The following is an 18429-nucleotide window of genomic DNA, read 5'->3' as shown; positions in this document are numbered from 1 at the left end:
TCACCATGTTGCCCAGGGTGGTCTCAAACTCCTGAGCTCAGGCAATCCACCCACCTGGGCCTCCCAAAGTGGTGGGATTACAGGCGTGAGCCACCGTGCCTGGCCTCAAATTATATAATATTTCATACATATATATACATTTTAGGATGGTTTGACTTAGAATTGATACATATTTTACACAGTACAAGTGTTTTCAGATATAGTATCTCATTTGATGCTTTTACTAACCCTGTTAGGAAATTACAAGGGCAGATATTATCAATCCTGTTTTTAAAATGAGGAAACAGAGACTTAGGAAATAAACAGTTTAAGGGGACTCAACTTATAAGTTGTGGAGCTAAAAGTAGTTTCTACCTTATACAGATGATCCCCAACTTTACAATGGGTTTACCAGTACATAATCCATCATAAATCGAGGAGCTCCTTATGACTTATGATGGGTTCATAATGTTGAAAAATCCTATGCTGAACCATCCTAAATCAGGGATCATCTGCTGTGCTGTCAGCAATGAATGCATTTTCAACTTACACTGGGTTTATCGGGACATGACCCAATCGTAAGTTGACAAGCATCTGTACTCTTTTGAGTAGATCTTTCAGATTCACTTTTCTGGATTTGTTGAAAAAGAAATTATATAAAAATAGGCCAGGTGCGGTGGCTCACACCTATAACCTCAACACTTTGGGAGGCTGAGGTGGGTGGATCACTTGAGGTCAGGAGTTCAAGACCAGCTTGGCCAACATGGTGAAACCCCATCTCTACTAAAAATACAAAAATTAGCTGGGTGTGGCAGCGCTTGCCTGTAATCCCAGTTACTCGGGAGGCTGATGCACGAGAATTACTTGAATCCAGGAGGCAGAGGTTGCAGTGAGCCGAGATTGTGCCACTGCACTTCAGCCTGAGTGACAGAGCAAGACTCCATCTCAAAAAAAAAAATATATATATATATATATACACACATATATACACACACACATATATACACGCACATATATATATATATATAAAATACTTACTTCTACCTAGTTGAAAGAATGGCCTAGCCTCCAATGAGAGAGCAATGTGGTACTTCAGGCAGAATAAAAGTACAATCAATCACACATATACTATAAACATTGGTAACACAGAAGCCAGTCTGCAGACCACGAGGAGTGCTCTAATGTTTCAAGAGCAGTATACTAAACATGCTTAAGAACCACTGGTCTTGAACAATTTTCTGTATATATAATAAATGATACAGATAAATACCATACAACTTACCTACAATTCACTGTTGATTTTCCACCTTCAAATTCAGAATTCTTCCCCCATCTCTTAGGTAATTCTAATACCATAAGTCCTTTTATTCCTATAAGTGCTACATGATGTTGTGTTGGACTTAACAAGACTTGATAGATTTCAAACAGGGGTGGATTTATGCAAAGCAATCTCTGAAAATTAAAGCAAACCAGTCAATATAGTTAGTTTTAATATAAATATGGATGGCAGTTACTTGAAATCACAGTAATAGTTTAATTTACAACAATTATAGGATAATAAAACTCTGGGTAAGTGCTCACACTTGTACCATTACCTCATGTTTTTTTGAGATGGAGTCTTGCTCTGTCACCAGGCTGGAGTGCAGTGGTCCACTATTGGCTCACTGCAACCTCCGCCGCCCGGGTTCAAGCGATTCTCCTGCCTTAGCCTCCTGAGTAGCTGGGACTATAGGCGCACATCACCACGCCCAGGGAATTTTTGTATTTTTAGTATAGACGGGGGTTTCACCATGTTGGCCAGGATGGTCTCGATCTCTTGACTCATGATCACCTGCCTTGGCCTCCCAAAGTGCTGGGATTACAGGCGTGAGCCACCGCCCCCGGCCATGAAATTTTTTAAATCATCTAGATTGGAATGTTCCATAAAATGCATCAGATTTCCTTACCTTGATAAATAGAGACTACTACACGTAATGTTCCTTCTTATAATCAAGCTCCACCCTACTACTCCAGGTCTCAACTCTCCACCACTCTTCTGCTTGTACCTCACACTCCAAACAGATTAATTGGTATTTCTGTATTTCTGGGAAATCATCATGCTTTGCCATGCCTTTGTGTCTTTGTACAATTGTTTCTCGTCTTGCAATGCTTTTGATTTTTTTCTTTTTTAGCTAACAAGACTTACACATTCTTGGGAGATTCAGCTTCTATGCACTTTCTTCCCAAGAAAACATCCCTGATCTTCTGGCCAGGAATAAGTGCATATTTTCTGTTGTTTTTTTTCCTGAGAGTCACACTCTGTCGCCCAGGCTGAAGTGCAGTGGTACGATTTCGACTTACTGTAACCTCTGCCTCCTGATTTTTAGTAGAGATGGGCCTCCTGGCCTCAACTGATCTGCCCACCTCAGTCTCCCAAAGCGCTGGGATTAAAGGCGTGAACCACTGCGCCTGGCCATCTTTTCTGTACATCAATGATATGCTCTGGATAATTCTATCATACTTATTATCATCCTACATTCTAATTGTCCTTTTTACTTGCTCATCCCACACAACTATGAATTACCTGAGATCTACATCTTTCCTCTCTGTATTCTTAGCATTCTGGCATACTGCTGACTCTCAACAGACGCTTAGTAGATAGACATAAACTCAGAATTAATAAGCAATGATAATTATTATATAATAGTAAAGAATGGCTTGAAGGCCAAGTACAGCGTCTCACACCTGTAATCCCAGTACTTTGGGAGGCTGAGGAAAGTTTGAGACCAGCCTGGGCAATACAGTGAGACCTCGTTTCTACAAAAACTGGGGGGGAAAAAAGGGTGGCTTTAAGAGCTTCTGTAGCAAGCAGAATGCTGCTTTACCCATGAAGGCTTAATAACAGTGATCTTTTCATGAGATTCTGGTATGTTGTGTCAGCACCACATGTCCTCAAAATTCTCTTCTTCTCTTGGTTCTATTTGTTCTCCCATGACCATCTGTTTCTTTTCTTTCTACTTTCAGGAATATGTTATGAGACTGCCAAGGTATTGTTTATCTTTATGTATGAAGAATCACCCTAAGCCAAAATGCTTTTAGAACAGACACGACTGTTCTAAATACAATATTTCAAATTGCTGATGTCTGTAATCCTGGTTTTGTTTTTGTTTTTTTAGTTGCCCTTTGCTGATTCTAATCAAATTATTTCTCCTTGTCTTTCCTTCTTTTCTCTATATTCAACCCCCATCTTCTTTCCGCTTGATTTTCCTAGTCAAACGCAAACCAAACAAAGGCCACCTTTCTTGTTACATATACAATTCAATCAATTTAGTTCATTCACAATAATCACAGTATTTCGGTTGCTGTTGTTGTTTTTAAAGTTACAACTCATGCTCTTTTTTTTTTTTTTTTTTGAGATGGAGTCTTGCTTTGTCACCCAGGCTGGAGTGCAGTGGCAGCCCACTGCAGCCTTTACTGTAGGGGCTCAAGTGTCCTTCCCACCTCAGCTTCCAGAGGAGCTGGGACTACAGGTGTGCACCACCATGCCCAGCTAATTAAAAGGGGTTTTTTTGTAGAGATGGGGGTTTCCTCCTGTTGCCCAGGCTGGTCTTGAACACCTGTTCCTGTGCTCACAAGATCCACCTGCCTCCACCTTGGCCTCCTAAAGTGCTGATTATAGGCTAGAGCCACTACACTCAGCTTACTCATGCTTTTAACATCCAAAGTTACAACTCATGATAAGCTGCTTTCTTCCCCATCTCTAAGGTTTTGAGATTCTGGAGGAGGAAAGGTTACCGAGAGTCACCAATATTTACTGAGAGCTTATAAATTCTGGGCACTCCAGCATTTTTGTATGCTGGACAACAATTTTGTAGCCTGAGCAACAGAGAAAGACCCCATCTCAAAAATAAAAAATAAAACAAATTTTTTAAAAATGAGAAGGGCAGACCCTGCCCCTGTCTTGGAGCTTACAGTCTAGAAAAAAAGACAGAGGCAGAGCGCCAAGGCTTACGGCAGGAATGCCAGCACTTTGGGAGGCCAAGGCAGGTGGATCACCTGAGGCCAGGAGTTCCAGATCAGCCTGGTCAACATGGTGAAACCCCGTCTCTACTAAAAATACAAAAAGCAGCCAGGTATGGTGGTGTGGGCCTGTAAACCCAACTACTCAAGAGGCTGAGGCAGGAGAATCGCTTGAATCCAGGAGGTGGAGGTTGCAGTTAGCTGAGATTGCACCACTGCACTCCAGCCTGGGCAATAGAGGGAGATCCTGTCTCAAAAAGAAAAGAAAAGAAAAAAAAAAAAAAAAAAAAAGGCCGGCGCAGTGGCTGACTGCCTGCAATCCCAACACTTTGGGAGGCCGAAGCAAGTGGATCACGAGGTCAGGGCTTCGAGACCAGCCTGGCCAACATGGTGAAACCCCGCCTCTACTAAAAATACGAAAATTAGTCGGGCGTGGTGGTGGATGCCTGTAATCCCAGCTACTCCAGAAGCTGAGGCAGGAGAATCGCTTGAAACCGGAAGGCAGAGGTTGCGGTGAGCCGAGATGGCGTCATTGCACTCCAGCCTGGGAAACAAGAGCCAACTCTGTCTCAAAAAAAAAAAAAAAAAAAAGTAATTATAAATAATTAAATTATAATTGTGTCAAATGCTACATAGCAGTATAAGATGTTATCGAAATACTGTGTGCTGAACATTTGGTAATTATTATTATTATTTTTTGAGACGGAGTGTTGCTCTGTTGCCCAGGCTGGAGTGCAGTGGCTAGATCTCAGCTCACTGCAGCCTCCGCCTCCCAGGTTCAAGAGATTCTCCTTCCTCGGGCACCCGAGTAGATGGATTACAGGTGCGCGCCACCACGCCTGGCTAATTTTTGTATTTTTAGTAGAGACGAGGTTTCACCATGTTGGCGAGGCTGGTCTCGATTTCCTGACTTCAGGTGATCCACCCGCCCAGGCCTCCCAAAGTGTTGGGATTACCGTCGTGAGCCACCGCGCCCGGCCTTGATAATTTTTAACTGAAACTGTTTAAGTAAGCAAACCGTAGACTCTTGCCCTATTTTCAAAATTGCAGAAGCATTGCTAGCGTCTTATTAAAATTAAGTCACTTCTCGGTAACAAGAGTTGGACCGGGCCCACAACAGATGTCATACCTTAGAATGAGTACCAAGCTCTTTACTTTTTAATCTTTAAGAGAATCTGTGTATTACAAACAAACATTTCCATAAACCAATATTTGATCACAGCAAGTGTGTAATACTTTCTGGATCACGCCCATTTTCACATGCTGTTGGCTAATCAAAAACAAAAATCCCAATTTGGGGTATGGCTTTATTTTCTAAAGCGGGCGTTGCGGGGTGGGGAGGAGAATTAACAGAGACTTTCTCCTCCATGTCAAGCATGAAACGTGGTGCTTTGAAACCTGCTACCTGACTTGCTGTGCCCAACCCAAGAGAAACTTACGATCTATGCCTATTGTAAGTGTCATGTCAGGGAACAGGTTTCTCCCGACCAAACTAAAAATAGCAACTCCGCCCACTCGTTCTCAATCCCTTCAGCCCCGCTTTGTTTATCTCCAGAGCACTCATCCATCACTAGTATTTTTATTGATTATTCCATGGTCCTTTCCTTCCTCCCAGATCTCCAGGCCGTAAGCATGGAGAGAGCCTGAGTCCCCGCGACCGCGTAGGGCAGTGTCGGAACCAATCCGCGGGAACGCCTGCCACGAGATGAAAAAACAGCCAAGAGGGGAAAGAACAAAAAACTAGTTCAGATCCCCGTGAGGGTCACTTCCAGATCGGCCTGACAGTACCTGGTACCGGGACAGGGCGGGCTCTTCATCGCCGCCGCCGGGGCCCCGAAGGCGAACGACTAAGAAGGAGCTGTCTTCCGAGTCCCACAGGAAGAGCTCTCCGCCGAGGCCAAAGACCACGTTTCTCGTCAGCAACTGCGGCGGCGGCGACGAAGGCAACGACGAAGAAGCTGGTTTCTCAGCTTCGGCTGGACTCTGGTTTTTCAGTCCCTCCCGGAGCCGCAGGAACACGACGTGGTTAGGCAGCCAGGTCTGCCACAGCTCGCCGTCGCCCACTAGTCCTTCAGCGGCCGCCATCTTGGCCCAACTGCTCTTCTCACTCCAGTTGCTCAGCCCGCCGCTGAGCGCAGCCAATCCGCGGCCGTCCACTCACTGCTTCGGCCAATCATCGAGCAGGCGGCCCGGAAGCTTGAGAGGCTCGTGCCAGGGGAGGGGCGAGGGCGAGGCCAGCCCACCGGGCAGGGGCGTCGCCAAGGGACACCCAATCACCATTATTTCTGAAGCCCAAGGGGGCAGGACGAGAAGTCAGCGGAATGGTGATGCTACTGGAAGTCTAGCACCTGGGGAGAGACAGACTTGTGTATCTAATTGCCTATTGGACACCTCCATCTGGGTAAACCCAGGCATCCAGAACTTCCCCTCAAGACTTACCTCCCTCAATGCAGGTTGGGCTGGCCTCACACATTTCGCTTGGATGCCTAAATCTGTTTCCACGTGGGGCCGGCCGGTAATACAACACTTCCCAGAACACTCTGCGATCCAAGAGCAGTCTGCAGGCGGAAACTACAACTCCCAGGGGTCTGTGCGCGCCGTCAGGGGGCGGGGCTTGCGGCCTTGTCTCCCGGGGAGAGGAGATGGCGGAGTCATTGAGGTCCCCCCGCCGCTCCTTGTACAAATTGGTGGGCTCGCCGCCTTGGAAAGAGACTTTCCGGCAGGTGGGTGTGGGGTTTGCGCCGTGGTCACTATCCCAGTCCGTCCCGGCGACCGCCGTCTTCCCTGCCTTCGCCTTAGCCCTGCTCCGTGGAGCAGGTGCCGGAGCGCTCCTGCTGTGGAAGCGGACCTCAAACCCAGGCCTCTTGACTGTAGAGTGTGGGATTAGCCCGGGTCGGCCCAGTCCTAGAAAGCCTTGTTTTTGGATTCGGTTTTGTTTTGAATTTAAAGTGTGGTCATTGGCCGGGCACGGTGGCTCACGCCTGTAATCCCAGCACTTTGGGAGGCCGAGACGGGCGGATCCACGAGGTTAGGCGATCGAGACCATCCTGGCTAACACGGTGAAACCCCGTCTCTACTAAAAAATACAAAAAACTAGCCGGGCGAGGTGGCGGGCGCCTGTAGTCCCAGCTACTTGGGAGGCTGAGGCAGGAGAATGGCGTGAACCCGGGAGGCAGAGCTTGCAGTGAGCTGAGATCCGGCCACTGCACTCCAGCCTGGGTGACAGAGCGAGACTCCGTCTCAAAAAAAAAAAAAAAAAAGTGTGGTCATGACATCACCCTTTGCACCTCTGCAGTAACACTATCTACTGTTGCTGCGGAGGTGGCCACCGAGAGAGGCACTTTGCCTACGTTCGTCTTGTGAGATAGAGATGATTTCTATTCTAGAGAGTAGTAAACCGAGGCTTAGAAGAGCGCTCCACTTCAGTTCTGGCCTCTTCTGAACACAGCGTGGTTGCTAGTAAGTAATGTCCAAGAAAGTAACCCGACGCGAGAAAGATAGCAGATATAGCAGAGTTTCTCAGCCTTGACAATGGACATTTTGAGGGAGATATTTACATGTTGTGGAGGGCTGTTTAAGCCACATCTCGGGCCTCTACCCACTAGATGCTAATAGTCCTATAACTAGAATTGTGACAACCAAAAATGTCTCCAAGCATTGCCAAATGTTCCTTGGGGGACAGAACCTCCCTGAGTTCAGAAACGCTGCTGTGCAGGAAGGCTGCTACCCAGCCATATCTAGAGTACCAAGAATTTGGAAGGAATATAAATGTTCTGTAATAGGACATTGGCTGCCGAGAGATTATGCACACAACCATTAAGGAAACTGGCAAGCTAGAATAAAAAATACGGTTATATGTAAATACATGCACAAAGCATTGTAATTTTATGTATCTCTACAGAGGAATATGCAAAAGTAACACTAGTTAGTATTATCATTGAAATTTTGTGTCTATAAACTTTCTTTAATGTTTTCCCAACTACTGTAAGAGTGTTTTTTAAAAGTAGAAATGGTTTTTTTTTTTTTTTTTCCTCCCCATCTTGCTCTTTTTTCCCAGAGATGCCTGGAGAGAATGAGAAACAGCCGGGACAGGCTCCTAAACAGGTACCGCCAGGCTGGAAGCAGTCGGCCAGGGAATGCTCAGAACACCTTTCTAGTGCAAGAGGTGATGGAAGAAGAGTGGAATGCTTTGCAGTCAATGGAGAATTGTCCAGAAGACTTGGCTCAGGTCAGGCTGGGCTATGTGTTTTCAGGAGGACTCCACCAAGAACGGCTACTGTCCTTTTTTACTTGTTTACTTGAGTCCCCTAAACCCACCATTCCCCTACCCCCATTTAGAATTCAACAGTCTTTTTTTGTGTGTGTGAGATGGAGTCTCACTCTGGCGCCCAGGCTGGAGTGCAGTGGCGCTATCTGGGCACACTGCAAGCTTCGCCTCCCTGGTTCACGCCATTCTCCTGCCTCAGCCTCCCGAGTAGCTGGGACTACAGGCGCCTGCCACCACGCCTGGCTAATTTTTTGTATTTTCAGTAGAGACGGAGTTTCACTGTGTTAGCCAGGATGGTCTCGATCTCCTGACCTCGTGATCCACCTGCTTCCGCCTCCAAAAGTGCTGGGATTGCAGGCATGAGCCACTGCGCCCGGCCTAGAATTCAACAGCCTTTAACCCAGGTTTTTTTACCCTTAATGTTAGACTTGTCTAGATGAATTGTTGTGAAATACCAGACCGTAGATCTGCTCATCACTGCAACATCATCATTTATGAAACTAAAAAGAAAGAAATTTCATTTCTTGCCTCCACCCTTGGAAATTATAATTTAGTAGGCATAGGCTAGGAATCTCTTTCTTTCTCTCTCTCTCTCTTTTTTTTTTTTTGTCTTGCTCTGTCACCCAGGCTGGAGTGCAGTGGCAAGATCTCGGCTCACTACAGCCTCCACCTCCTGGGTTCAAACGATTCTCCTGCCTCAGCCTCCCAAGTAGCTGGGATTATAGATGTGTGCCACCATGCCTGGCTAATCTTTTTTCTGTTTTTAGCTGGGATGGGGTTTCACCATGTTGGCCAGGCTGGTCTTGAACACCTGACCTCCAGTGATCTGCCCACCTCAGGAATCTCTTTCTAAAAAGGTCTCCAGAAACTTTCAGATTCTAGTCTCAGCCAGCGTTGGGAGCCATGTGTGGGAAGGATACCATTTATAGTGTATCAGGAAGAGCACTGGATTCGAAGTCAGGAGTTCCAGAATTCGAATCCTGGTTTGGCTGTTGACTCTTAACTTCAGTCTGCCTCTTTGAGGTTTAGTTTTCACATTTATAAAATGAGAAGATCATGTTTTCAGCATTGTAAGCATTATGTAAGAAAATGCGAGCAACTGTTTGAAACTATCAACGCACTGTGTAATAACGATGCATTATTCAGTGGCTTCTATGTGTCCTACAATACACCAATGTTTGCCTTACATTACCACAATTAGTACTCACAGTAACCCTCTTAGATAGATTTTATTCCCACTTTACAGAGGCCGAAACTGAGATTTGCAGAGACTAGGAACTTTTCCTGTGATTACATAGCCTTGGAAGAATATGTACCTAACTCCTACCCTATATCGTCTCTCCAAAAGTGGGTACCATTATTTTGTCACTGGGTAGTTGGATCATTTGTTGACGACGTGTCAGCATGACAGCATTACCCCACTGTCAGTGTATTGTGCAGGAGGACTGGACTGATTCTATCCGGCAAATCTGGGTTCTTCAAGCCAGCCTCCAAGTATGAATCATTGTGGGGCTTGGTTGGTGATTAATACTTCAAACTTCTGATGCCTCCCCTTTCTCTTCCAGTTGGAGGAGCTGATAGACATGGCTGTGCTGGAGGAAATTCAACAGGAGCTGATCGACCAAGGTAACCCCTAGGAGTAGTCCTTCCTTACCTGTATTTAGCTACTCAAATGCTGTGACTTTTCCTCCAATCAGGATTAGTTCATAAGTCCCCTTTGTCTACCTCTATCGATCAAGTGTTCAAAAGGCTCTTTTTGTACTCTGACATCTTGGCTGTCTAGCTTCCCAATAATAAGGGTCTCCAGGGTGCTAGGCTTTGTGCTAAGAACTTCTCATTTAATGAATGCTGTTTTCTCCACGTGACTGCCCTGTAAGATAGTAGTAGTAGAACAGAAGGTGGTGTTCTCATGCAGGTCACACAGCTAGTAAGTGGAGGAGATGGGAAGCAAAATCAGTTGTGTGAATCCAGTTCTTGTGTTTCTTCTACCATCCTGCCTCTCTATTAATGGGTTAATAGTTCACTGAGGGTGGTGGCTTATGCCTCTAATCCCAGCACTTTGAGAGGCTTAGGCAGGAGTATTGCTTGAGGCCAGTTGAAGACCGTCATGGGCAACATAACAAGACCCTGTCTCTACAAAAGTAAAATAGTTAGCTGGGTGTGGTAGCACATACTTGTAGCCTCCCTCATCCAGAAGGCTTAGGCAGGAGGATCACTTGAACCCAAGAGTTTAAGGTTACAGTGAGCTATAATCGTACCACCTCACTCCAGCCTGGCCGACAGAGTGAGATCCTGTCTCTTAAAAAAATAAATACATAAAAAGTAAACCTGCCACTTTACAGGATACAGTGACAGTGCGTGGTCTGATCCCTTGCCCTATTCATTTCAAGTGCCACATTTTCTCTTAATTCCCCAGGGCCTGTGAGCATCCACTCCTTGAGGGAGGTGCCCATAGCACTGTGTAGAGAGCATAATTTTGTACTTTATATAGTTAAGTCATTTTTTCCATGTAGCCCTGATTTGATTTGGTCTGTGCCACACAAATTAAAGTGGTAAAGCCAAGTGAATCTTAGAGGTATGACTCAAGGGTTTGAGCTCTTGCCTTATCATAACAATAGCTGTTGATTACTGAAAGCTCTCTATATGCCAGGCAATGCACTAAGTCTTTTTTTTTTCTTTTATTTTCTTTTTTTTTGAGACACGGTTGCTGCCCAAGCTAGAATGCAGTGGTGTGATCACAGCCCACTGCCGCCTTGACCGCCTGGGCTCGAGCGATCTTCCCACCTCAGCCTTCTGAATAGCTGGGATCATAGACGTGTGCCACCTCCCCTGGCTAATTTTTTTTTATTAACCTTTTTTTTTTTTTTTTTTTTTTTTTTTTTAAGCCAAAGGTGATTAAAACAAGACAAAAAATTATTTATGTATTTATTTTTTTGAGACACGTTCTTGCTCTGTTGCCCAGACTGGAGTGCAGTGGTATGATCATGGCTCACTGTGGCTTCATCGTCCTAGGCTCAACCGATCCTCCCATCTCAGCCTCCCGAGTAGCTGGGACCACAGGTGTGCACCACCATGCCCAGCTAATTTTTTTTATTTTTTGTAGAGACAAGGTCTCACTATGTTGCCCAGGCTGGTCTCGAACTCCTCCCTGGTCTCATGTGATTCCCCCCACCTCAGCCTGCCAATGTTTTGAGATTACAGGCATGAGCCAACATGCCTATCCTAATTTTTTTTTATTTTTTGTAGAGACAGGGTCTCACTGTGTTGCCTAGGCTGGTCTCAAACACCTGGACTCAAACCATCTTCCTACTTTAGCCTCCCAAAGTGTTGGGATTATAGACATGTGGCATGGCCCCCGGCCTTAGGCTTCATTTTTATGACCTGTAAAATGGAGATAATACCTTATACATTTGTTGTAAGGCTTAAATAACATGTGTAGAAGACTTAGTGCATTGCCTGGCATATAGAGAACTTTCAGTAATCAACAGCTATTGTTATGATGAGGCAAGAGTGCAAACCCTTAAGTCATACCTCTAAGATTCACTTGGCTTTACCACTTTAATTTGTGTGGCACCGACCAAAGCACTTAATTTCCCTGTGCCTCAGTTTCTTCACCTTAGAAATAAGGATAATAGTGAAGAAGTTAATATATGTAAGGGACTTAAAATAGCATTTGACACATAAGTGCCATGCAAGTGTTAGTTGTTAATGACTGTTGCTGTTGACTCCAGTTAGACTGTAAATTCCTTATCATCTTTTTTTATTCATTTTCCCTTCCCCCCACCTACAAAACCTTTCTTAGTGGTGAAACATAAGCCTCACCAAATGCTTATTTTGCGGCATATTTAATAAATCTGAAGTGACAAAGATTTACTGCGTTGTGCTGTCCTCAGCCATAGGAACATTCTAAAGCAGAAGCTGGCAGACCTTTTGTGAAGAACCAGATAGCAAATACTTTAGACTTTACAGACCATGCGGTCTCTGGCACAACTCCTCAACTCCGCCGTTCTAGTGGAAAAGCCGTTATAGACACCACATCAACAAACAAGCATGACTGTAGTGTTCTGACCCCTTCCCTAATGTCTAGACTGTGAGCTCAATAAGGGCAGGACGGTTTTTTCATCTTTGTGCCCCTGTGACTAGCACATACTAGGTACTGTTGTATGTTTGCTGAATGAATGAGCACACAGATTCTGAACAACACAGATTCCAAGTATGTGGACATACTTGGAAAGCAGATCTCTTTTGACTCAGCAGGGTCGTCCTGGCATCAGAAATCAGTTCTCTTTTTTTTTTTTTTGACACAGAATCTCGCTTTGTTGCTCAGGCTGGAGTGCAGTGGCGCAATCTCAGCTCACTGCAACCTCCGCCTCCCGGGTTCAAGTGATTCTCCTGCCTCAGCCTCCCGAGTAGCTGGGATTACAGGCATGCACCACATGCCGGGCTAATTTTTTGTATTTGTTAGTAGAGCTGAGGTTTCACCATGTTGGCCAGGCTGGTTTCGAACTCCTGACCTCAAGCCTGCCTCAGCCTCCCAAAGTGCTGGGATTACAGGTGTGAGCCACCTCGTCTGGCCAGCAATCAGTTCTCTTTGTCAGCTTTCCTTAGTTGCCTGTGGGACCCTGTCATTCCCTATCTGTGCTCCTATGATCTCTGGAGATGTGTGTGAAAATTGTCTCCTTGGTCTTCAGCCTACTTTACCTCTTATGCTCACAAAAAGGGGACAGAGAGGAGGGAGAGGGATCTAGCAAGATGAAGCCAGCCTGAGAGAGCAGTAAAAACCAGTGATGGCTATTGTGGTTTTGCCCAAATCTTTCCCTTGTGTGAAGGAAGCCTTTGGCAGTGAAGCTTAGAATTAAATACAGGGCAAGCTGAAGCACGGTGAAGCACTCCAACTGCCTTTGCCTTGCAGAGCAGTCCATCATCCGCGAGTATGAGAAGAGCTTGCAGTTTGATGAAAAGTGTCTCAGCATCATGCTGGCTGAGTGGGAGGCAAACCCACTCATCTGTCCTGTATGTACAAAGTAAGAGTTTTGAAAACCTTTTCAGCATTATTCGTTCCCATTCCCCACTCCAAGGTGAGTGGAATCTCCCCTGAGATTTGTTGCCTGAAAAGGTTTGGAGATCCAGTTCTGGTGGCCATGATGCTCTGGGATCCTAATTCTGCTTCTAGGTACAACCTGAGAATCACAAGCGGTGTGGTGGTGTGTCAGTGTGGCCTGTCCATCCCATCTCATGTGAGTGTTCCACACACAGATTTCATGATACTTTTTCCCACACGGATCTACTTTCTTGAAGATCCTCCAGCGCTGGCTCGGAGCCCATTGTGCATATTTCTTCCCAGTTTGATGTTCAGTGGTGTCACATTGGTAGCTTCAAATCGGCCATGGCGAGAATATCTGTGGCATGAAAATTGGCAAACAGTACACATCAGGGCCTTTAGGGCCCTGGAGAGCCACCACTGCTTAAGGTTTTTATGGAGACCTCAGCTTGGGATTGGAAATGCCTGTATCTGACGTTTCATAAAAATTTTCTATATATGAAGACATACCTAATTCAGAATTTAAGCTTTAGTAATCTTTTATTTATTTATTTATTTATTTATTTTTGAAACAGTCTTACTCTGTCACCCGGGCTGGAGTACAGTGGCATGATTTCGGCTCACTGCAACCTCTGCCTTGCGGATTCAAGTCATTCTCCTGCCTCAGCCTCTCAAGTAGCTGGGATTACAGGTGCCTGCCACCACGCCCGGCTAATTTTTTTTATTTTTTATTTTTAGTAGAGATGTGGTTTCACCATCTTGGCCAGGCTGGTCTCAAACTCCTGACCTTGTGATCCACCTGCCTCAGCCTCCCAAAGTGCCAGGATTACAGGCATCAGTCACTGTGCCCGGCCTTCAGTAATCTTAAAATACAGAAAGAGCCCTTTTATCTGGCATGATGGGGACTGCAAGTTTGCCAGTTAATTGAGAATTGATTAAAGAGGCAAATTATAAAAGTAAAATGTTTTATGGTAAGTTTCAAAAACATAAATTTACTTGCCAGCCTTTGAGTGGGGCCCTGCTGATTGGAGAGCTGAGTCACCTGTTTTATTTTTTATTTTATTTGAGATAGAATCTCACTCTGTCACCCAGGCTGGAGTGCAGTGGTGAGATCTCTGCTCACTGCAACCTCCGCCTCCCGAGTTCAAGCGAATCTCCTGTCTCAGCCTCCTGAGTAGCTGGGATTACAGGCACACGCCACGACACCTGGCTGATTTTTGTATTTTTAGTAGAGACGGGGTTTCACCATGTTGGTCACGCTGGTCTCGAACTCCTGACCTCAAGTGATCCACCCGCCTCGGCCTCCCGAAGTGTTGGGATTACAGATATGAGCCACTGTGCCTGGCCGAGTCACCTTTTTTACATAAACAACTCTTATAATACATAGTCCAGAGTTTACGATTTTAATTCTGTAAAGTGGATCAAGAAGCTGAGTATGCAACTTTGGAATTTTTCTCCCCCATCTTTTACCTAATTCTATAGCTCTTTTTCTTTCTTTCTTTTTTTATTTTTATTTTTTTTAAGCAGCTCATCTTTTTGAGTGTTTCCTAAACTTTCCACTTATAAAAATAAAACTTCATGGTTTTTCCCTTGTATTACTGATTTACATAATAAGTAATTAGCGTTACTGAGTTACAGTAGCAAGTTCAAGTAACTCAAGCAGACCTAGGAGCATACACTGCTAGTTGTTGGTAAGGATGCACTCAGCTGGTGGGGGCAGAGGCAGAGGGAGGCTGGAAAGTAGCCTACAGCCTCTGAGTGTTCTTTCTGCCATGAGTGGCCATCAGTGTGTTTTACAGCAGTAGAGGGCATTGGTTAATATGGAGAGGCAGTTAAATGGAGATTGGTTAAGAGATCTTGGCACAGTCATGGGCCCGAGTGTCTTTAAGGCTCCAAGGAATCAAGCCGTCACAGTGAGCCACAGTTCTATTGGTTGGCATGAGGAATGAGGATTTTTCCATCTGTTGGCTATCAAGTCACTGAGAGGAGGTTGAACTTTTTTATTTTTTAGTCTTCTGAGTTGACAGAGCAGAAGCTTCGTGCCTGTCTAGAGGGTAGTATAAATGAGCACAGTGCACACTGTCCCCACACACCTGAATTTTCAGTCACTGGAGGAACAGAAGAAAAGTCCAGTCTTCTCATGAGCTGTCTGGTAAGCCTCTCCTGGGACCCAGTCTGTGGTAAGAGGGGCCTGTGGTTGGTTTTATTCCTACCTCGATAGAAATAATGACCTAGAAACAGGTAAATGTTTAATGCAGTTTATTATCTGAGGAATTTACTTCATAGAAAAGTGAAGGTAACAAGTCATTTCGACTCAACGGCCAGTCAGAAGGGAAGAGGCAGCATAGGATCATGGCAAGAGGATTGGTCTGGGAGTTAGGACGTGTGGCTCCACACCTTCTCCTGATAGATCAGCACGGTGGTTTTGGATTCAGCTGGTCATTTCATAGTCATAACACCCAAATAGGCCATGCTGGCATCACTTTTGCAGAAGGAAACAGGGCAGAAAGTATAGCAGGGCAGCCTTAGGTTTGTCTGTCAGTGGAATTTTCACAGAGGTCCAAGGGCTAGTCGCTAGCCTGAGTGACAACTGAGGTGTGAGGGCTGGGAACACAGCGGGTATGGGAACCACCTGTCCTAGAAGCGTGCTATAGGAACCAGTATCTCTCATAATCCATGTAATCTATCTATATATATATGTGTACATGTGTGTATATAGATATCATACAAACACACATAAAACCGATATGATATATTTGCTTTTAGATCCCAGGCAGGGGGAGCCTTGGGATTAGGAGCACACTGTACTTTAGGAAGTTCATAGCCATGGCCTTCTACTGGGTGTTTATAGAGTTCTTTCATGGCCCTCTCTTCCAAACGCAGGTAACCTACAGGGGTCATTTTTATTATAAGCAACATTGCCTAGTAACAGCCATTTCACCTGTATCAGGTTTCTTCCATAGGTATTTAATTCTACTCATTCATTAAAAAAACAATGAATTGAGGGCTCATTAAAATTGAGAAATACACATCTCTCACGGAGCTCAAGCCTTGGATTGATAATAAGAGAACAGAATAAACAGGCAGTACCCTGGAGAGCTGTAGAGGGAGGGCTTATGGGAGTTCATAGGAGGGTGATCTCCTTTATGGTGACACCTTCCTGGAGGAGGCATTTAACTTGAAGCGTGGAATCGATCTGGACAGACATGGACATCTGGCCAGTTGTGGGGGTAGAGCTTAAGTGGAAGATCCCCACATAGAGGAACAAGGCAGAGAAGCAGAAAACGAGTGTAAACAAAGAGCATCTTATTCTACTTCGCTGGAGCATTAGGTTCATGAGGGAGAGGATAGTTCCTGTTAGATTCAGAGAAGTGATGTCATCTGGCCAAAATTTTACTACTAGTAAGCGATAGAGCTGGTGTTAGACCCCAGGTCTTTGTGCCTCCAGTGCCCCTGCTGTTTCCTGCTCCAGGCTCCGGCCTTGGTGGAAGGAAGCCATTTTCCATCAGCTTGTGTGGAAAGAGACACAGCAGGTGAAAGTTTAAATAAAACACCTCACTACTTCCTGTTGACTACAGGCGTATGTTCCCTTCTGTTCCAGCTCTCCAGCACTGGTTGCAGATGCTCAAATATGCAGTGCTTTCAGGCCTCTGTGCTGTTCATGCTGTTCTGTCTGAATGCCTTTGACTCCTCCCACTACATTTAAGCATCATTTGCACAGATATTTATTGAGCACTACAATATGCCATGTACTTCATTCACCTGATTCCTCACAAGGAATTGGCCAGTCTCAGCCAGGCACAGTGGCTCACACCTGTAATCCCAGCACTTTGGGAGGCTGAGGTGGGCAGATCACTTGAGGTCAGGAGTTCAAGACCAGCCTGGCCAACATGGTGAAACCCCATCTGTACTAAAAATACAAACCTAGCTGGGCATGGCGGTGGGTGCTTGTAATCCCAGCTACTCGGGAGGCTGGGGCAGGAGAATTGCTTGAACCCAGGATGCGGAGGTTGCAGTGAGCTGAGATTGTGCTGCTGTACTCCAGCCTGGGACACAGAGTGAGACTCTGTCTCAAAAACAGAATTGGTGGCCGAGTGAGGTGACTCACACCTGTAATCCCCACACTTTGGGAGGCTGAGGCGGGCAGACCATCTGAGGTCAGGAGTTCAAGACCAGCCTGGCCAATATGATGAAACCCTGTCTCTACTAAAAATACAAAAAAATTAGGTGTGGTGGCACACGCCTGTAATCCCAGCTACTCGGGAGGCTGAGGCAGGAGAATCGCTTGAACCCGGGAAGCAGAGGTTGCAGTGAGCGGAGATTACGCCACTGCTCTCCAGCCTGGGCAACAAGAGCGAAACTCCATCTCAAAAAACAAAAACCAAACAAAAAAAGAATTGGCCAGCCTGAGAAGTCCGTTCCTTTAGAGTCTGTGTTCCCTTTTTCAACAAACCTAATGAGGGCTGGCAGAGGGGAATTGGCCAGTGTCTCCTTGGGCTTCCACCATACCTCATGCCGTGTCATCCATAACAGTGCTGCAGTTACCTGCCCATATCTGTCCTTGAGGGCATGGCCCATATTTATTTCTACTCCCAGCGCTTGGCCTATATTAATAAATACGTGCTTAATATATTTGTACAGATGAGTTAAGGTGGAGGGAGGAGCGTTGAAGAGGGCACAGGTCAGCTGGCTTTGGCTTCTGTCTTAGTAAGGTGAACAGTGAGTCATCTACACAGATTATAATGGTAGCAGAGCTAGAGTCTACAGCTCCTCAAGTATGAAAGTCCCCTTGAGTGTGAAAGACCAAATGCTGGCGGGTGGACGAGAAGGGCAATTAAAGGGTAAGCGGAAGATTGCCTAATTGCCATGTGTACAGCTTCAGCTCAGCATATAATTATGGACCCCAGTTATCCACTCACCTAACCGTCAGTGTCCTGTGGCTCAGAGCAGCAGTGAAGCTAAGTGGGAGGTGAGGTTTGGAAGGTGAGTGCTGTGTAGCAGTCTTGGAGATCATAGTTGTCAGTGCTGGCTCTGGGGCGGGCAGGGAGACCATTGTTGGGTAAGTAAGGGGTGAGGGAGGCGGGGTTCACAGCAAACACGAGAAACACAGCCAGGCGCTGTGGTTCACACCTGTAATCCCAGC

General features: G+C 45.6%; 2 protein-coding genes across 5 annotated transcripts in view; one reads left to right on the top strand and one right to left on the bottom strand.

The window, feature by feature from the left end:
* The window catches only part of NUP88 (nucleoporin 88), a 34836-nt gene extending 28272 nt beyond the window's left edge, over positions 1-6564 (bottom strand). Inside the window, exons 1-2 of the mRNA XM_050765305.1 lie at positions 5767-6564; positions 1262-1431 (exon numbers count right to left, since the gene is read on the bottom strand). Of these exons, the coding sequence (XP_050621262.1) occupies positions 1262-1431; positions 5767-6063 (467 nt within the window). The 5' untranslated portion in view covers positions 6064-6564. The remainder of the gene's footprint in view (positions 1-1261; positions 1432-5766) is intronic.
* RPAIN (RPA interacting protein) overlaps positions 1-18429 on the top strand; it is a 56000-nt gene that overhangs the window by 35888 nt on the left and 1683 nt on the right. Inside the window, exons 2-7 of one of the 4 annotated variants that reach the window (XM_050765499.1) lie at positions 6575-6701; positions 8036-8206; positions 9811-9871; positions 13158-13269; positions 13419-13482; positions 15298-15438. In XM_050765499.1, coding sequence (XP_050621456.1) covers positions 6621-6701; positions 8036-8206; positions 9811-9871; positions 13158-13269; positions 13419-13482; positions 15298-15438 — 630 coding nt within the window. In that variant the 5' untranslated portion in view covers positions 6575-6620. Of the gene's footprint in view, positions 1-6574; positions 6702-8035; positions 8207-9810; positions 9872-13157; positions 13270-13418; positions 13483-15297; positions 15439-18429 lie in introns of those variants that run through there. The other 3 variants (XM_050765500.1, XM_050765503.1, XM_050765501.1) reach the window with 3 other exon arrangements.

The sequence above is a fragment of the Macaca thibetana genome, chromosome 16 (genome assembly GCF_024542745.1).
Source record: "Macaca thibetana thibetana isolate TM-01 chromosome 16, ASM2454274v1, whole genome shotgun sequence".
NCBI classification, from domain to species: domain Eukaryota; kingdom Metazoa; phylum Chordata; class Mammalia; order Primates; family Cercopithecidae; genus Macaca; species Macaca thibetana.
This window is presented reverse-complemented; position numbering and strand designations above follow the sequence as displayed.